We start from the raw sequence: 18,194 nt of genomic DNA on the forward strand, positions 1-18,194 counted from the left end.
GCGCAGCGTGGCCGCGAGGCTTCAGGCTGGGAAGCAGAAAAACGACAGCCACCGACACCACACGCGGCAACAAGCGAACTAAAACAAATATATTAAAAGGGAAAGGAAGGGGCCGAGAGAAATAGAGAGGGGGAGAAAAGAAAAAAAAAACATAGACTTTTTCTCCTTTCACTTCACTTCACTCAATCTCTTCCAACCACCGTTCGGCACTAACGGGGGCTCACACAGCCACGTCTTGTGTTTGACCCGCTCTTCCCTCTTTCTTCCGCCGCTGCCCTGAAAGTCCCGTGGTGGCCTCCTCTGTACATTTCCCGCACGCGGCAAAGCCATGTGCGGTGTGAACGGGGTGGGTGGGAGCGCCTCGTTGCGTCTCTCCACGCCGGCTGCAACGGCCCCCCGTTTGATGCCTCTTCTTCCCGCCCTGCAACGACACCCACTTCTACGTCCTTGTCGGGTTGCAGACCGTCTGCAGGTTCGCCGTGAGTGTTTGGTAGGTGCGGCGGAAGAAGGCAACTTCCTCGTTGTGCTTCTTTTCCTCCTCCGCGCGACGCTCCTCCTCCTGCTCTCGTATGGCGTCACAGCGGGCCTCTAGTTCATCCACCTTCTGCTTCAGGTCCTCCTTCTCGCGCTCCAGGGCGCGGATGCGCGCCTCCATCTCTATCTTGCTTTGCTCCGCCTGAAGCGCCTTGCGCATCCCGTAGGCGGCGCTGCTCTCGTAGAGCGAACGGTAGGCGTCAAGCGTCATGCGAAGCTCGTCCCGCACCCGGAGCAGGAGCAGCCCACGCTCAGCGCAGTTCACGGTTACCTGGCGAATCAGCTCCTCAAAGACCTGGCGATAAAGTTCCTCGCGCACCGGGCAAATCCCCGTCTCCCGCGCCTGCCGCTCCTGCAGCAGAGCATCCAGTCGTTCCTGCAGGTTAATTACATCTAATCGCGTTGCGGGGGTGCTGGAGACAAACTGCACCCAGCGCTCGCCGCCCTCCTCGTATTCGCGCGGGGGAATGATGCTGTACAAGACATCCTCCGGCTGCGGGACGAGCTGCGGCCCAAGTGTTTCCTTCTTTTTCTCCTTTATCGCCTTTCGGCGCTTCACCTCAGAGAGCAGCACAGGCGTCTCATACTTCACCAGCGTCGCATGCGATGTGTCGGACATGGCGAGCACGAATTTGTCCCCTTCCCACCCGCCTGCGTGTTTTTTTTCCTTTTTTTTTTTTCGTATCCCCCCGCTTGGGCGCCCACACCGCGTGGAGACAGAGAGTGAAAAGTCAACTGCAGAAGAAAGCAGAGAGAGAGAGAGAGAGAGAGAGACACGCAGACGCATATATATATTTATATATACACGCACACACGCCGAGAGAACGCAAGAGAGTTGCCGCCACCCTGATTTCTCCTTAACAACTCACCGCTAGTACGACGATCCCGCCGGCGTCGTCCGACGTTCCCCCCGCACTTTCTCTTCCTCTTCTGGTTGCAACGAAGATGCGCGATGCACACGGCAAAAAAAAAAGGAAGATAGACAAAAATAAACAAAACAACAATAACAACAAGAAAAAAGGCATGTGAGTAGAATCCAGTCGCGCTAGTACGGACCGCTGGTCTTGTACTTCCCCTGCTTCTCAATGTCGTGGTAGTCCCACCTTGTCGGTTTGCGGAAGTCATGCCGGGTGGGGAAGATCTCCGGCATCGGGCCCGCGTACACCATGTCGTAGGAGGGGTGCTGCCCACGGGCGTATTGCTTGTACTTCCGCTCCCACGGTGTCGGAAACTCGGGCGGGCGCATCGGATTTTTCAAATCACGCCACTCCGCAGTGTAGCCGCGCTGGTGCTCCCCCTCCATTGGGGGCGCGTAATAGCCGGGCCCCTTCACGGGAGAGCCTGGGCCGCCGGGCGCACGCCACTGGCCAAGGTCGCCGTACTCGTCGGGGTAGCCCGCGTCGCGGTCAGGGAACGGCAAGGCGTGGGAGACGTAGTCCGTCCACGGATTCGGAAGCTCGTTGACCGCGTCGCGACTGTGGCGCTTCTCCTCCATGTCACGGAACTGGAAGACCGCGAGCTCGCGGAAGGTGCGGGTCTGCACCTGAATGACGTCGTAGTCGTCCTCGATGAGGCGTTTCAGGCGCTCCGACGCCTGCACGTTGTACCGGGCAGTCCACACCAGCGCGCGCTTCGTCAGCTCCGCCCACACGTCAACGTCGTCGTGCCGACGGTATTCCATGTAGAGGGCCTCGAGGAATCTGCTGTCCCAACGAAATTGCCGGAGCACGTTCTGCACAAAGTAATCATTGGCCTTCATAGTTCCACACCCCACCATCGTGGACACCACCTGCAGGTGCATATCCGCAGCCCACGTGATGTGTGGATTTCCCGCAATTTCCTGCACCACCGCCGCCAGTTGCTGCATTGTCGTGCGAGGATCAAACCCGCTCCGGTAGCGGCACTGGCCTCTTCTCTTGCTGTCGTACACGTAGGCGCTCTCATCGGCAAATCCCATCAACACCTGCAAATAGTTTGGAGCTGTGAGAGACTCCTTTGCGCCGTCGTCTAGGGCGGCCTTGCGTTCCACAAACTGGTTGGCGCGGCGAAGCAGCTCCCTCCCGGTCTCCTTCCCAACCACGCGGTGCACCTCAAGCAGCATCGAGAGAATTGCGGAGGTGTTCAGGCCATGTATTTTTTGCCCCAACACCGCAAAAAGGCGTTCAACCAATTCCCCACAGAACCGCAGTGTCTCCCCAGCATCGGCCACCTTTTCAAAGAAGGCCTCACTCTCACCACGGGCACACGCCTCAGCGTGACGGCGTCGGTGTTCTTGCAGTACAACACGAAGGACTTCCTTCGTCGTGTGCACCAAAAACTGCTCATTGGAAAAGAAGCGACTCTGCATCTCGTCTTCGGTTGTCACAGTGGGACCAAGCGCCATGGCACGCCCGTTATTCTCCACCCGCCACGGGGAATGGTGGATGGATTTGCAGTGCTCGTAGGGAGACCACTGCGGGCGTCGGACAAGGTGTGGATTTGGTGGCTCGGGCACCGGCGTCGGCGTCGACAACATGGCCTGCTCTAACTTTGTGTAGAAGTGCTGAAAGGCGTCACGTTCTCCCCCTGCCAACATGACTTGCGCCATGCGTAGGTATACCTCGCGTGTGCGGTTGAAGCGGTTGAGGTCCACCACATCGAGGTTAGGATCGTGGTCGAAGTGCTTCTTCCACTTTGGAAGGTACAACAGTTCTTCACGTGTCAGTGAAAACGGCACACGCGACACGGGCTTCGGGTCTACTTCGCCGGGTTGCAGAAAGTTTAACTCGGTACAGTATCGGTTCCACGCCTCCATGGCCCACGTTTTTTCTCCGGCCTGTACGCAGACGTCAAGGTAGGCGCATATGGTGGAGGTGCACGGCCATGTTTGTTGCCGCTCCATAATCTTCCACACATCCCTTGCCATATCCAACTCCCCGGCATCTTGAAGCGTCTTCATCGCGGCAATGTAGTGGACGTGTTGGGGATTAAAGTTGTCCACAATCATGCGAAGCAGCCAGTGAAGTGCCTCTTGCGGGAGGCTTGCTGAGCCTGAGCTCGAGCGGATGTTGGTAAGGAAGTTGAGAAAATGTTTCTTGTACTCGCTTGGAAAGCGATTGATCATAAGATATCGCTGGTACTCGTAACGACCCTGTTCACAGTATTTGACGCTGTACGTGTCGGCGCCACGAAACCACGGTGCTGTGCCTTTATTACGCTTCGGCATGTACATCGAGTACATGACGTTCTTTGTGTTATTGGACTGATCGCTGTTTCCTAAGTCATCGTGCGACAACAGCGGCCAGGCGTGTTGATACTGATTGTTTGCGTAAAAGTGGTCCACCTTGCGCCACCCCGTTCCCACCTGGATCGGCATGCCCATCCGCCGCAGCTGCTGATACCCGCTGCCCGCCCGCATCATCTTTAGCGTCGGATCGCGGAAGACAAAGGCACGTGCCTTCCCACTACGGTGCTGCCCAACATGCGTTCGGTGCAACATCTTCTTCTATCCTCAATGCAATTCCCCCTCCCCCCTCCCCGTTTTCCCCCCCCGAAACGCACTCAAACTATAGCGATGGTCACGAGCGTAAGGGCGTCCGCAAAAAGGAAAAAACAAACGAACAAAAAAAAAACGGTAAGAAAGCAATAAATAAACAAAGACACGCAAGTTGAGCAGGGGGGGAACGCAGCAGTATGGGGGGAAAAGTGCTCCCAACAGGGGTCGAACCTGTGACCTTGGGCTTATTAGACCCACGCTCTAACCGACTGAGCTATGAGAGCCACGGCGGCCGCGGCTGAGGGGAGAGACGTCATTTGTTTCGTGGCGGAGACAGTCCGCAAGGGGGAGAAAAAAAAAGGAAGAGGCACACATGTGACGTCGTCGTCCGCGGCTTCGCCAGAGGCGTGGCGCCACCGCTGTTTTGCGCCGCGTCAGCGTCCCTCCGGCGCGACGGACGACGCGTCTGGCGAGAGGGGGGAGACGGGGGAGAGCAGCTTCCACCCAGCAGCGGCCGTGTGCATCTGGTGGAGGGAGCGAATCGCCTCATCGGCGTTGGTGCCAAACTCCTCGGGGAAGAAAAGCAGCGGAAGCAGTGCGCGGGGGCAGGCGACACCGTCTCGCATCACGGTGGCCTGCGAGGAGGCCGGGGAGAGCGAGCGGAGCACGTAGCCCTCAATGGCGTAAATTTGTCCGGGCAACAAGGCAGAAAGGAGGGGAACGCACGGATGCGCAAAAACTGCACTCTTGCCCGACAAACGATTCCCAAGCCACGAGGTAAACCACCATGTGGCCGCCCCAGCGGGTCCGCCGCTCGCCCGTCGTAGAACACCGCGGGGTGTAGGGCTCAGTTCTTGTGCAACAAATGCCCCATCACCGCCTCCGCCAAGAGGAACCACGTCGTCGTCACTGTCGTTGATGTCCGCCGCGCCCAGCGGCGGCGGCGGCGGCGCCCCAGCCCCACTGAGGGCAATGTCCAGGCCTGCTGGCTCCTCCTCCTCGAGCAGGGTGCGTGGATTGTACACCGGCGCGTTCTCCAACTTATTCGGCACCAGAAACGTGTCCATGAGCGCGAGCAGAATGCGCCCACGCATGCGATGCAGGGCTGCTGTGGCTGCCGTCGGCTTGGCCGCCTCCTTGCCGCAGCCGTCCGCCGTCTCCTCGGGTTCCGTGGGGGCAAACAACACCCGTGGGTCTCCCGGTTCAAAGGGCGGGAGCAGTGCAAAGGCCGCCGGCCTGTTTCCGCGCAGAAGTCCATGCTTGATGTCGCTCAACGAAAAGAAATAGCCAGCAATCTCGTAACCGTTGGTGTTGTGGAAGCTTGGGTAGTCCTGCGCCTGCACAACGAATGCGGCCAGCCAGGCATGGATGTACAAGGCGTTGAAGACGTTCACCCAAAAACACCACCGCTCGCGTGGTCGAAGCAGCGCAAGGTCAACATCAACCAGTCGTGCGCTGTGCACGAAAAGACTATTGAGTAGCGCACGAAACGCGGCGTTCTGAGCGGCGTCTCCCGCGCCTGTCAGCGTCATCTCCTGCACCGAAGAGAGAGCAAGCAATGCCACACGCACCAGGGACTCGGCGCACGCGACGGCGGGGCACCCAGACGAGGAAGGCGCAAACAGGGCAGCAGGAGCCGAGAAAGACGGCATGGACCCAACGGCTGGCTCCAAGTCACCCCTAAACACGCCATCCCTGTTGAGCACGTGCATCTCCTGAAGCGGACGCAGCGTAAACAACCAAGTACGCATTGCAAAGTCGCCCAACTTGATGACGGGGCGGACGAGAACACCAGGGCTTGGGTCAACGATAAGCTGGACCACGAGGTTGGCCTGGGCGAGCCAGAGCATAAACTTCCAACACGCCTGCGATGCATCATGCTGCTCGACATGGTTGTGCAGGGTGAGACCCAGGCGGGCGGAGTTGCGTAGCAGCCATGCATGCAGCTCCGCTGCACTGAATCCCTGCGTCGCAACGACGGCGGATGGGACGCGCTGATCAAATTTCTCACGGTAGCGCAAACGATCACTGCGCGGGACGCCAGAGGTCGCGTCCGACATATTTTGCAGCAGCCTTCGCACCACCGTCCCCATCGTGGCAGGACACACCGCCTCCTGAAAGAATGGCTGAAGCAGGCGGCACGTGGAATCGGGCGAGGCAATCGCATCACCACTCCCACGGGTGCTGTTGCTATGAACTTCTTCCTCCAGCTGCGTCCACTCCAGTTTCTCATAATCCAACTCGGCACAGCAACGAAGCGCGGACTCCAAACTCGCCCGCGGCAGCTCCTTTACGAGGCCTATGAAGCGATCTAGCAGTTCCCGCTGACCCATGGCGTCGGTGTTGAGCAGGTACAGCAGGGTGTACCCGTCCACGTTCATGCGCCGCAGGTAATTCAGCGTCCCCGCCCGCACCTGCGGCTCCACCTCCAGCAGCGCCTCCACAACGGTCTCCACGTTCCAGTCCACGGGGTCACCGTACACGGAAAGCGCCGCGAGACGCATGCGGCGAAGATCAGCTGGGGGCTCACACGCGTCACTCATGCGCCGCACGGCGTCAATCGCCTGATAAAAGATGCTCGCCCGCACCTCATCCGGAAACTCACGGTGATTGTGCAGCAGCTCCACGGCGGGCTCGGGCGTCGTGTCCCACAGCTGCTCTAATTCCAGCTCCCGCTGAAGCATGAGAGAACGCATAAACTCCAGCCTCTGCGTAGAGAGCGGGCGACACGGGGGCAGCACAGTGCGGCGCACCAAAGTGTTCAGTGCCGTCGTCGGCGCAAGAACGACAGTCTCTCCCTCCTGCAACACCGTCCCCTTACCTACCTCCTCTGTGTCGTCGTCATCGTCTGGCTTCACGGCGGCGGCACGCTCGCAGAGGCAAAGGCGGGACAAGAGCCTCTCACGCTCCTTTTCCGCCTCGTGTGGCATGTCTCCCATCGTTGAAAGCCCGGTGCGTCGTAGCGGCACGTTGCCGGCGTCCAGGAACCGCCGGTGGCGCTGCAGAGGCTCCTTCCACCAGCCACGCACTTCGTTGGTCCTGGCAAGCGGCGGGGCGCGCTTGAAATGCAGGGAACAATCCGGTTCAAGCTCGGTGGGTTCCACCACGCGGCCGGCTCGCCGGTCAAAACTCATGCGTCGCAGCCCCCTCCCCTCTGCGGGGGGCCCCAACGTCCTTGTGCTGCTCGCCCCATCACCCGCCTTTACCGCCGCCGCCTTTTCTTCTCCCTCGTCTTGCTCTTCTCCACCGACCGCTTCCGCGCCGGGAACAGGTGGCACGGGGTTGAGTGCACTGGACTGTGCCTTGCGGTACAGCTGGTGCCTCCCCAAAAACAAGTTCAGCGCGGACTGCTTCTCACGGTCGCCAACCATGTTGTTGTAGAGGCGTTTAATGCCCATGAGCTGATCCCAGCCGGTGCCTCGGTTCAGCACGCCGGCGCCAACCTGCGGGGAGCCTCCGTACTGAACCGCGATGGCGTCCCCCAGCAGGAGATACATGCGAAGCAGCAGGTCCTGCACCCCCGGTGACGCCGCAAGGTCCACCGGGGAGTGGAGGAGGCCCAGGGAATGCAGTTGATGCCCCAACGCATGCAGCCCAAAGAAGAACTGTGCAAGATTTGTTCGGTCAACGCAGTCCACGCAGTTGCTACGTATGACGCCTTCTTGACGCCGTACGCGTGTCCCCGTGCGATTAGAAACGAAGAAACCCGTCTTCTCCAGTGCCCCTTCTGCAAAGACAGTGACGTGATTCCACGCGGCATGCGCCGACTCACGGATGTCAAATTCAAGGTACGAGAGGACCTCCTCCCCTCCCTCCGCTTCTGCGTCAGCGCCTACAAAGCCCTTCAGTGTCATGACTGCCCTTCGAAATTCCCATCCCAAGATACTCTCACGGGGCCGCTTTTCGCGTTGCCGGAGCAGGTTCATTACGATTAGCGGTGCCCCATAATCCTCCAGTAGCTCTTGGAAGTGTTTCCGCGTGTTGGTGTAGTACACATCCCTGACTCCCAGCCTGATGGGCGGCTTGGGCAGCTGCGTGGGGGGATGGAACCAGTGCAGCGGAACCGAACCCCGCACCTGCACGTACGACGTGAAACTGCCCTTGCTGAAGTGTGCATGCAACTGCGACTCATCCACGACGATCTGCTCCACCTCCACGTGGTTTGCGGCGTGGCCATCGCCATCGACCCCACGGCGCAAGTAGCGCACCCCCGCAAAGTTTTTGCTGACGCGGCCAATGAGCGTCAGAAGAAGCGGCGTTAGGCCGCACCCAACGGGACACTGGACAATAGAGCCGTGCGTCAGGTAGACGAACCATTGCTCCACACCCGCTGCGAGCCGCCGTGCCTCCCCCTCCTCCCCCGCGGAGCGCGACGGCGCCTGCGGCGAGGTGGCGGGAAGAAAGAACGGCTCCAAGAGAAACTCATTCCAGACAAATTTGCAACGCACCCGGTGCTCGCCGCACGGGTGCGTCATGTTCGTTTGCAGCGTATTTGTGAGGTCGTAGGTATGGGAGTAGTAGAAGTGCTGCTTGAGTGAGGTGGACAACAGCTGACTGCGATAATAATCCTCCGCGGGGCGAGGGTGCAGAAAGGATGAGGCGCCCGCCGCCGCCAGCAGCACCGTCGTCGCCGGCTCCGCGATGCAGAGCGACACCAGCTCCACGTCAGCGACCTCAAAAATGCGGTGGTACCCCAGCCGCGCCACACAGCGGCGCCGCGTCACCAGAAGAAGGTAATAGCCCTTGGTGAAGCGGATGCAGCCCAGCAAGGCCTTGCCCCGCAGCGCCGGTGTCTTTGCCTCCTTGCTCACATGCTTCACAAGCGCCTGAGCCTCGGCAGGCGCGTGTGCGCCCATGTCGCTGTATTGTAAGGCATCACTGTTCGACTTTGTGAAGCGCAGCACACGGTATTCCTTCTGGGCCGCGTCGGCGCCGACGACGTAACAGCGCGACGGGGTCTCGTAGAGGGAAATACTGTCAAGCAGAGGGAGACGCGGCGGCGGAAGCGTGGCGCCGCACTCACGCCAGTCATCACTGCCACTGCCACGACAAGTGCCGCCAGAAGGCGCCTGCGCGGGGCCGTCATTCCCTTCCATCCGCCGCCGTGCGGGCGAAAGGAGGGCGCAAGCGAGGGCCAAGTCTGGCTCTGTGTGGGTGAACTCTCGGCCCCCCACTCGTACGAACCGCACCAGTGCAGCTGTGACGGGATAATGACACCCAAAAGGCAAAAAAAAAAGACCGAAAGAAACCGAGCATGCACCATCACAAGATTCACCCGTAGAAACTGGCAGCTTCCCCGCTCGCCCACACCTGCGCCGCAGAAGACGACAACGCGCACACACACATACACGCACAAAAAAACAACAACTGGTGTCTCTCAGTCCCCGCTTCCAACGCGACCCCCCGTCCAACGGGGGCGCGGACAGGGACGCTTGCGGCCCCAGTCAACGTGTAAGCGGCTGTCCCGTCCTACGATCCAGCACCTTCGCAATGTACGCGAGTGGCAGTTGCTTCGTGCCTCCCACGCCTGGTGTTAGGAGCACACCGTTCGCACTTTCCCACAGCTCAACGCCGTCTAGCAGTAGTTTCTCCACATCCAGGTAGAGAAGCACCTCCACGTCGTGACGCATCCCGCTGACCACGCCAGGGTCACTTATCAAGCCCTTTGCAAAGTGAATATGCCGTCGTGTCATTGTCGACAGATACCCGCACGCGGAAATCGCATCCCACGTGGAGTAGTATGTGCCGTGAACAGCCACCGGGGCCTCCGCGGCACACGTAATGCGTCGCAGCTCCGGGTCTATCCCACCGAGGCTGTGCCCCTGATTGGCGCGAATGTACAGCTGGTGATTAACATCATACGCCAGCTTAAAGCGTTGTTTATCGTTCGTGTGCACCACCAGGGCTATGTGCGGCAAGGCCGCGGGGTCGCTGCAGAAAGGCTTGCAGCGGAGTATGTCCTCCACGCGCACGTACCCCCCGCTTGAGACCGGGATGTGCATACTGTCGGCCGCGTGACGGAGAATTCCGCGTGAGCGCCTTCGAGTACGCGACCTTCTTCGCCTTGTCCAACACGACGTTGCCTTTCAGCAGCGACGGCAACGGGTCCTCTTCGGAAAGGATACTTACATTAGGCCGCCCGGCCGCGTCCACCGCCTCCTGCGTCGTGCGGAGACCACGCTTCTGGCCAGCGTGCAAGTTTGTGGCACACACTCCTCCACACACCGAAGTTGGAGGAACTACTTCTTCATGCAGACAGGAATCGGCCGGTCCGCGTGCGTCCGGCAGAGAACTCACCCACCGCGGGAGCCCACTGCGGTCGGTGGTCGCTGCAATGACGTACCCCCGCCCCAGAAGTTCCCGCAGAACAGACGCAATGTTCCTGCAATCGTCGATCCCGCTGTGGTGTCGGCCGAGTAGCGGAAGGCCTACTGCAGCCAACATGTCTGGCATGTCCCGTATACCGCGCGCCGTCGTGAGGCCGGTGCCACGCATGAACTCCTTCAGGTTGCACCACCGCCGAAAGGAGGGCGGGGCCACAAGTGCGGCGCCCGTCTTTGCCGCCGTCAGCAACTGGCTCGGCAGCATCGTCTTCAGGTCCCAGTCGCCGCACGTCACGAAGAGGTAACTGCGCAGCGGCGGCGCCTCACCGCACCCGCCACCGCGCAGGAATTCAAGCGCGGCGTCCCACACGCACGGGAACGTCTCTGCCCTGTCGACCACCGACTGAGTGATGCCGGTGAGTTCGGTGCAAAACTCCGACAAGGCCGAGTTGACCAGAGGCCTCACGTGGCGCTGAAACTCTGCCTGGACGCGATGGCTGTGGGCGTCAATCAAGACCATGGGGAACTCAATGATCTCCGGCTCCAGGAGGCGTCGGCCCCGCTCACACGTCGCCTCAAAGTCCAAAACAACGTAAGCGTCAAAGCGCGGTGGCGGCAAGCCTCCTACTTGGCGCTCCTGCAGTTTCTCTGGCGGTGGCTGCATTTGTCGGCCGCGTCCGGCCTCACGAGGCGGCCGTTGCATGAGGCCGGACGCCGCCGTGCCTGCACTCACACGGCGCGGCATTGCTCCGCCCACAATCGTTTTCACCTGCGGCGGCGAAGAGGAGAAAGTGAAAGCCGCAGCAACAACAACAACAACAGTAATGACTCCCCCGCACACCGAGACGACAGACAGCGAGAAGCAGCATATGGGCACATGGCAGGAATCCCCCCCCCCAAAAAAAAAAACACACACACACAGGCACACAAACACAGAAAAGGAAGGAAATATATTAAATAATAACAATAATACTCAGTGGCTACAAAGGAGAGGCCACGTACTTCTTTGAATCTACTGGCGACAGATCTAGTAAAGGCAAATAATACAAACGTTACAGGCAAGGAGCCATCAAGAGAGCAGCAGTCGAATAAGGACTGCTACGTCCATCCGGCGTAGTGAGCTGCCAGCGTCCAATTGCTGCGGCCCCGCATTGCAACAGCTGTGGTTGCTGCTCTTGTTGATGCTCGTGACTCTGGCCGACCTGCGTGTGGTTGCCCTTGGGCAGCTGGTCTGGCGATAGCGAGCTTGTCATGAGAGGGCACTGGTCGAACGACGACCGTCGTTCGTGGTGAAACGCTATCATTATCATCAGCGCTCCAAGCCGCTTGTGCGGGGTGGGACGCCAAACAAGAGGCGCCCTCACCGCCCGGCCGCAGCTGCCGTGGCTCGCAGCACAACCGTACTGGGCACTCGCTTCGCATGGCGCTGGCCGCAGCGTTGCACGGTGTCGCACCGGGTACGCCTGCGGACGCATCTGCAGCGCCCGTATGAAGCCGCGTCAGGGCGTCCGCAGGGGCCGCTTCGGGAATCTGAAGATTTCTTCCGGCACGCAGTGACTGCAGCCGCCACCGCTCATACTCCAACGCCTGCTCCAGCAGCTGAATGCGTTCCTCAAGTTCGGCGACCACCTCCTCGTCGTTGTCGTACAGCTCGGCGCCCACGCTGCATGCACCCTGCGACGCCACACTTTCCACGTCGCGGTGCGGCAGCGACGCACGCGTCCCGTTGACAAGTGACTCCGCCTCTTCCCTCGTCTCTGCCGCTCCACCGCGCAGCAGGCGCCGTAGATCCGGCTCGCCGGGGGGCTGAAAGAGGTTGGCGCTGCTTGGCTGCGCGGAGGCCGAGAAGAGACGCTTTTGCGACGAGGGCTGCGGCCGCCGCTCGGGGAAGCCGAACATCTCGATAAATCGTGCAAAGTCTTTGCCGGGTCCTCGTTCCCGGCCCCGCCGACGAGGCGACGCCCCGCTGGCCTCCGCCGCGCCCATCACGACCTGCGATGGGCGCCGCGCGTAGCCGGCGGTGCGGCGTCCCTGGCGCGTCTGGAAGTACGCGACGGGATCCACGCGGTGCGTGCCGGACTGCGCCTCCGCCTCCCACATGGCGTCTACAGGGAAGGGTGCAAGCCACACCGCCAGAGGCTTGCAGCGCGAGTGCGTGGGACGTGCAAGAGGCAGGAAAAAGAGAAGTTGGAGAGGTGAGCGAATGCGAGCCACGAAAGGCAGCTGAAGAAGGGGCGAGAGGACGCACAGGAAGGGACGTGCAAACAAACAAACAAACAAAAAGGAACAACACCAACAGGAGGAAGAGAGGCTGTCGGGTATCAAAAGGGGGTGGAAAATAGATTGACGTCATACTCGAAGGGGACTCAACGCATTCTTTTCGAAAACCACCTAGCGCTGCGGACGCGCCAACAGACAGACTTCATGCGGACCAACCACAAACTCCCTCTGCGTTAGCGTGGAACAAACCTTCAGCGACGCAAGCTCACCGTCGGCGTCACGGTGCCGCTCCACGACGGTCACCAACTCCCCACGCATGCCCCCAAGCACAATCATGCCCTGCTCGCCCACTTTGGGCACCACCGTCTCCAGCGCTTCGCAGCCCACAACGTCAAGCAACGACCGCGCTGCCGGCTCGCCACTGCCCGCGGACCGCTGCCACGGCACGAGCCGTATCTTCCCCTCCCTGCGCGTGAGCGATTTCACCACAAACTTTTCCCCAAACAGCTCCCCCGCCGACTTCTCGACGACGCGTACAATGAGCTGCGGGGTCACCCACCACGGCGTCCGAGCCACGCCCACCGCGGCGCTCTCGTTGTCGTTGCTGGTCCTGTTGGCGGCGGACGCTGTCGCTGACGGCAGAGGCTGGGAGGCGGCGAGGCTATCAGAAGCCGCGTACACGGTGCGCACCGGCCTGGAGCTCGGATCACGCTTCCACCTTCGAAACAGCTCAGTCTCCAGAAATCCGGCGGGCCGCACGGCGTACACCTTCAACTTCTGCCGCGTTCCGTCAAGAAAGATGGCCTCCAGCAGGCCCGCGTCGCGGTCCACGCGGCCCACTTCGAAGAGTTCCTGCGTCATTTCCGCGGAGAGTCGCTTGCCGTAGCGCCGTTCCTCCTCGGTGAGGTCCGCCTCCTTCACAAAATTAATGCCGGGACCCGCCCGCGGGGCGGGGGAGGTGGGGCAGCGGAGGCACATGACGTTGCCGGGCCGCACTTGGCTAATGTCGTTCACCGCCGTCTCCGCAGAACCTTCCATGAAGCCGCCGACGGAGAGGGGCACGTATGCCTGCACCACACGCATTTTTTCGTCCCCGGCAGGGAGTACAGACGAGGACGAGGACGAGAGGGGCTTCTGCATGCCTTGCAGGAGCTTCAGTCCCACCCGAGCAGCGCGCTCTCTCGCCAATACCGGCTGCTCTTCCTCCTCCTCCTCGTCACCCTCCCATTGCCGGCTACAAGGCCGTCGGAAGCGTGCCTTTGCTCCTGCCGCTTCTGCTGCTGCTGCTGCTCGGTGCGGCACCGCTTCCGCGCAGGCTCCTCCCCCGCGTCTCCGTCGAAGAAGAACGACATGAGCGTCTTCCCTTTCCTCCTTCCACCACCACTCCCTTGCGGCCAAATGCATGCCGGCACAAGAAGCAAGGGGATAGAGAACAGCAGCATGGAATGCGTGCAGCCAAAGGCAAGAAGGAGAGCGGAAAAAAAAAAAGGAAAAAAAAAACAATTACAAAAGATAAGCTTCTCCAAGCTCAAGATGAGAGAAACAAAAAAGCCAAACACAGAGAGAAAGAAAGAAAGATAGGAAACAGCCACTTGGTGATCAAACCCAAGTGTCACATTGTCTCCTACTCGTTGAAGGACAAGCAAGTGCACAGGCGCACATACTGTGGACACATTTTTTTAGATACATGCGGTGTATCTAATGTACGCCTTCCACTGGAGGATGCGCGCGTGCACCGTCAGTCCCGCGGCCTCTTAAACCCGGATTGACCTCGCGGCGTAAACTGTCTTCCGCCTGTCGAAGGTCCGGTGTGGCCGCCGCGTCGCATCGTAGGATACTGCCTCGCCGCCGGGTTGCTGGGGGTGTACACAATCTGCATGTAGCGCTTCGTGCCAGGGTCGACCTCCTTCAGGGCGTTCTGATTCAAGTACCGGTTGCGACGGTAAATGGCGTAGCGCTGATTCTTAAGCCGCTGCGCCTCCTCCGTGGGGTTAAGCGCCGGCTTGCTGCCCTGCCGCCCCTCCGTGTCCCGTCGTTGCGCGGCGGCGTCCTCATCCTCCACGTCCGCCTCCGTGGCCCGCGGCGAGGCCTCCCGCGCCTGCCCCGACGGGGGCGGCAGCGTCAGACCCTGCTGACGCACAATGGCCCTCACGCGCGCATCCCGCTCCTCCTCGTACACCGTCTTGCCCGACCGCCGGGCGTCGCCGCCCGCACCCTTTTTTGCCTGGGCCTTCGACGGCGCCAAGTACTCGAACTGGCAGTCGTCGTCCTCGTCTTGCCCCGCACCTGCGGTGCCCGTCATCAGTCCTTGCTTCACACAACCCACCGGCAACACGCAAAGAGGGAGAAAAGGGACGCGCGACAGGTGGGGCGCGGCAGCGAAAGGAAACGACACAGCAAGAAGCTCTAGCGAGGGCACACGCGACGCACGCGGAGTACGGGCAGGGGCGCGTGCATGCCCACCCACAACCTCACAGGGGCTTCAGCCCAAATATAAAAAGAACGCACACGCAAAACACCAGGCTTGCACATCGCCTGCGGCCACCCACAACTTTTATTGCGCTATATTTTGAACATGTGTATTTCCCTACAACCCTTTTCTCCCACCCTTTAATGCTTACTCCCGCGGAGTTGTCCCTCGATTCACCGCCACCGCCGCCGCCAGACCGAGGCAAAAAAAAAAACACCCACACACACACAACGGCCGCGTCCTTCCCGCCGCCCCACCTCGCGCAACACACGCGCCGGTGCACAACTGCGGCCTGCCCAGCGGCGCCCGCCTCCCCTCACAATCGCGGGTAGGGGGGAGGAGGGCACGCACCACTCGCAGAGAGGGCGACAGAGACAAACAGAGCCAAAGCAAACGCAGGCGCAACGCCATGAGTGCGTGAACGCGATTGGAGAGCGTGCGACGAGCGTTCGCGGCGGGGGAAAAGTAATAAGCACAAATAAAGAAAAAAGAAAGACCCCACCAGCACCGCCAATGTACGCCCGTATGAAGGGAGAGAGATGCCAAAACAAAGGCTTATGCACAGAATGATGAGCCCAAGAAGAAGTCGGCAGAAAGGCGACGCAAGTGAAGCAGGGACATCTAGGAAAACGCAGTATTTACACACAAATACACATGACCCTCCGTGGCATGCGTGTCTCGTGGGCAGGCAACCACAAAAAAAAAACACACATACGCACAAGAGAAATTTTTTTTTTCTTTTCTTTAGTCTTTTGAATTGTCCATTATTTTTTACCTCCATCTCCATCTCTCCCACTCCTTTATTTTTTTTCTTAATTTTCACGCGCAAGCCAGGGATCCTAGTCGAAACGCTTAGACAAGTAGTACTCAGGCTCCAAGTAACGTGGCTCCCACATAAACTCCTCCACAACTTTCATGAGTTCTGCTGTGTTCTTCGGAAGATCCTCCTTTGCCAAGCCCTTGCGCTGCAGGTCCTCAATCACTGCCACCGCCACGTGCTTAGACGCGTTACGGACGTCATCGATTGGCGGGTACAATTTGCCCTCCACCTGCATAACCTCTGGAGGCACCAAGCGGCTGAGTGCCTGCGCGGCCGCGACGAACAGTTCTTGCGGAATGTGTGGTGGCTGTGCGATGGCGCACCCAAGCCCGACACCAGGGAAAATGTAAAGGTTGTTACCCTGCGAGGGACTCAGCACCTTACCGTTCACGAGACTGGATGGAAACGGACTGCCAGAAGCCACAACCGCGGCACCGTCTGTCCACTTGTAGGCATCGTCCGGAATGACTTCCGCTTTCGACGAGGGATTTGACAACGGAAACAATATGGGACGCGCACAGTACGAAGCCATCATCCTGACGATCTCCTCCGTAAAGGCACCACTGGCCGCGGCCAGCCCAATCAACGCCGTCGGCTTAACGTGACTCGCCACGCCTACCAGCGTAGAGAGTGATTCGTTAAGTTCAGGGGCAATATCCTTACGAGCCCACAACAGCTTGTGTGGCGCCAATGCATCGCCACGGGTCGTCGTCACCAGACCCTTCGAATCCACCAAGTACACTGCTTCTCGCATCTTCTCAACAGGAACGGAAAACTGTGTGGCCGCAAGCTGTACAATAGTTTCCGCCACGCCCACGGCAGCAGACCCGGCACCCAAAAATACGATGCGCTGATTCTTCACAGGAACGCCGCTCACCTCCATAGCGTTGAGGAAGCCGGCGGCAATCACCGCGCCCGTGCCCTGAATGTCGTCGTTGAAGCAGCGGTACTTCTTCTGGTAGCGCTGCAGTATGTCGAAGCAGTGGTTGTTGCTGAAGTCCTCGAACTGAATGACGGCGTTCGGCCACTCCGCGCTCGCCGCCTCCATGAACTCGTCCAGCACCGCGTAGAACTCCTCGTCTGCGAATCGCGGACTGCGTTCCCCCAGATAGAGTGGATGATTGCGAAGTTTCTCATTATCCGTGCCCGCGTCCAGCATAACGGGCAAGACACGACTTGGTTTGATGCCACCTGCAGCAACGTACAGGGAGCACTTGCCGATGCTGATGCCCATGCCGTTCGCGCCGAGGTCGCCAAGACCGAGAATGCGGGAGCCATCCGTGATGACAATGACGTCAATGTTAGGTTTGCGCAGGTTTTTCAAGCTCTGCTTAATATTCCCCTTATCCCGCATACTCACGTACAGACCGTGGTCCCGCTGAAAAATGGCGCCATACCGCTCGCAGGCCTCACCGACTGTCGGAGTATAAATGACGGGCAACGAGTCCTTCGTGTGCGCCTGCACGAATTTGTAGAACAGCGTCACGTTTGTGTCCATGATTCCGCGCAGCAGCTGATAGCGGTTGATGGGGGAGTTGAGCCGCTTAAACTGCTTCCAGACCCGCTCCACCTGGTCGTCAATAGACTCCACCGCGGGCGGCAGCAGCCCCACAACACCAAGGTGCTCACGCTCTTCTCTGCTGAAGGCAGAGGCTTTGTTCGTGAAACGGTTGCGCAAAAAATCTACACCGCGCGCAATCCGCGGAGCCTTTTGCAACCGCAGCACAGACCGGGCAAACATGACGCCACACGCAACACCACCAGGGAAATCGAAGTGAGAACCACACCTCAGCTACAACGAGGTCTCCTTCTCAAATTCAATATGTATTTTTCCTAATAAATCGAAGAATGCAAGAACCCACTCAAGAGACCACTTACGCAAAGAAAAAAAAAGAGAAACCAATAAACACATTGGATGAGCCCCACAAACACCATACAACACAATAACTGCAGCAGCAGCAGCAGCCACCGCACCCGGTGTCCCACGGCACCCACAAAAAAAAACGCGCCTCCAAAGGTAACAAAGTTTCGCAAACAAAACCAGCTAGTTAGACTGCGCGCCCAGGAAAAAACACACACCCGACGGGGAAAAAATATTGAACACACAAGCACAAAAAAAAGCATATTACGTGTAACAAGCTTGTCCAATTAGCGCCACAGATTTTTCTCTTCACTTTGCTCGTTCACACATCCCACATCCAAAGCTCCTTCGATTACCTGTTAGGACACAGTATTTACTTCTTTCATTTGTCCGTCTCTTTTGCAGTGGGCGGGGAACTCGTGGTCTTTTGGTTCCCCGGACCCATTCGAATTACCTCTACAGCCGCCCTCTCCCCGGCCACCATTTAAAAT

General features: G+C 59.4%; 8 protein-coding genes and 1 non-coding gene across 9 annotated transcripts, besides 12 other annotated features; all 9 read right to left on the bottom strand.

The window, feature by feature from the left end:
* Positions 1-439: 439 nt before the first annotated feature.
* On the bottom strand, positions 440-1,153 carry Tco025E_05985 (dynein arm light chain; the record flags this gene model as incomplete). Its single annotated transcript, XM_029372875.1, has 1 exon — positions 440-1,153. The coding sequence occupies one exon, from the start codon at positions 1,151-1,153 to the stop codon at positions 440-442; it is 714 nt and encodes a 237-aa protein (XP_029226984.1).
* Positions 1,154-1,192: 39 nt separating this feature from the next.
* Positions 1,193-1,214: a microsatellite.
* A 69-nt stretch (positions 1,215-1,283) lies between these two features.
* Positions 1,284-1,308: a microsatellite.
* An 11-nt stretch (positions 1,309-1,319) lies between these two features.
* Positions 1,320-1,338: a microsatellite.
* Positions 1,339-1,497: 159 nt separating this feature from the next.
* Positions 1,498-1,554: a sequence feature (A-rich).
* A 25-nt stretch (positions 1,555-1,579) lies between these two features.
* Tco025E_05986 (uncharacterized protein) lies at positions 1,580-4,012 on the bottom strand (the record flags this gene model as incomplete). Its single annotated transcript, XM_029372876.1, has 1 exon — positions 1,580-4,012. The coding sequence occupies one exon, from the start codon at positions 4,010-4,012 to the stop codon at positions 1,580-1,582; it is 2,433 nt and encodes an 810-aa protein (XP_029226985.1).
* Positions 4,013-4,112: 100 nt separating this feature from the next.
* Positions 4,113-4,171: a sequence feature (A-rich).
* A 48-nt stretch (positions 4,172-4,219) lies between these two features.
* Tco025E_05987 lies at positions 4,220-4,293 on the bottom strand. Its single transcript has one exon. It is a non-coding gene; the product is annotated as a tRNA-Ile (tRNA).
* Positions 4,294-4,443: 150 nt separating this feature from the next.
* Tco025E_05988 (putative synaptojanin (N-terminal domain), putative,inositol/phosphatidylinositol phosphatase) lies at positions 4,444-9,105 on the bottom strand (the record flags this gene model as incomplete). Its single annotated transcript, XM_029372877.1, has 1 exon — positions 4,444-9,105. One exon carries the CDS (start codon positions 9,103-9,105, stop codon positions 4,444-4,446), a length of 4,662 nt encoding a protein of 1,553 aa, XP_029226986.1.
* A 231-nt stretch (positions 9,106-9,336) lies between these two features.
* Positions 9,337-9,375: a microsatellite.
* A 514-nt stretch (positions 9,376-9,889) lies between these two features.
* On the bottom strand, positions 9,890-11,077 carry Tco025E_05989 (phosphotransferase; the record flags this gene model as incomplete). Its single annotated transcript, XM_029372878.1, has 1 exon — positions 9,890-11,077. The coding sequence occupies one exon, from the start codon at positions 11,075-11,077 to the stop codon at positions 9,890-9,892; it is 1,188 nt and encodes a 395-aa protein (XP_029226987.1).
* Positions 11,078-11,133: 56 nt separating this feature from the next.
* Positions 11,134-11,153: a microsatellite.
* An 87-nt stretch (positions 11,154-11,240) lies between these two features.
* Positions 11,241-11,267: a microsatellite.
* Positions 11,268-11,430: 163 nt separating this feature from the next.
* Tco025E_05990 (uncharacterized protein) lies at positions 11,431-12,432 on the bottom strand (the record flags this gene model as incomplete). The annotated part of the gene is made up of 1 exon (XM_029372879.1): positions 11,431-12,432. One exon carries the CDS (start codon positions 12,430-12,432, stop codon positions 11,431-11,433), a length of 1,002 nt encoding a protein of 333 aa, XP_029226988.1.
* A 161-nt stretch (positions 12,433-12,593) lies between these two features.
* Positions 12,594-12,630: a sequence feature (A-rich).
* Positions 12,631-12,723: 93 nt separating this feature from the next.
* Positions 12,724-13,956, bottom strand: Tco025E_05991 (Trypanosoma vivax; the record flags this gene model as incomplete). The annotated part of the gene is made up of 1 exon (XM_029372880.1): positions 12,724-13,956. One exon carries the CDS (start codon positions 13,954-13,956, stop codon positions 12,724-12,726), a length of 1,233 nt encoding a protein of 410 aa, XP_029226989.1.
* Positions 13,957-14,029: 73 nt separating this feature from the next.
* Positions 14,030-14,063: a sequence feature (A-rich).
* Positions 14,064-14,087: 24 nt separating this feature from the next.
* Positions 14,088-14,136: a sequence feature (A-rich).
* A 154-nt stretch (positions 14,137-14,290) lies between these two features.
* Tco025E_05992 (uncharacterized protein) lies at positions 14,291-14,854 on the bottom strand (the record flags this gene model as incomplete). Its single annotated transcript, XM_029372881.1, has 1 exon — positions 14,291-14,854. The coding sequence occupies one exon, from the start codon at positions 14,852-14,854 to the stop codon at positions 14,291-14,293; it is 564 nt and encodes a 187-aa protein (XP_029226990.1).
* Positions 14,855-15,861: 1,007 nt separating this feature from the next.
* Positions 15,862-17,583, bottom strand: Tco025E_05993 (malic enzyme; the record flags this gene model as incomplete). The annotated part of the gene is made up of 1 exon (XM_029372882.1): positions 15,862-17,583. One exon carries the CDS (start codon positions 17,581-17,583, stop codon positions 15,862-15,864), a length of 1,722 nt encoding a protein of 573 aa, XP_029226991.1.
* Positions 17,584-17,791: 208 nt separating this feature from the next.
* Positions 17,792-17,808: a microsatellite.
* The last annotated feature ends 386 nt before the right edge of the window (positions 17,809-18,194 follow it).

Source organism: Trypanosoma conorhini (assembly GCF_003719485.1).
Source record: "Trypanosoma conorhini strain 025E chromosome Unknown Tco_14.4_contig_00379, whole genome shotgun sequence".
Lineage (NCBI taxonomy): Eukaryota > Euglenozoa > Kinetoplastea > Trypanosomatida > Trypanosomatidae > Trypanosoma > Trypanosoma conorhini.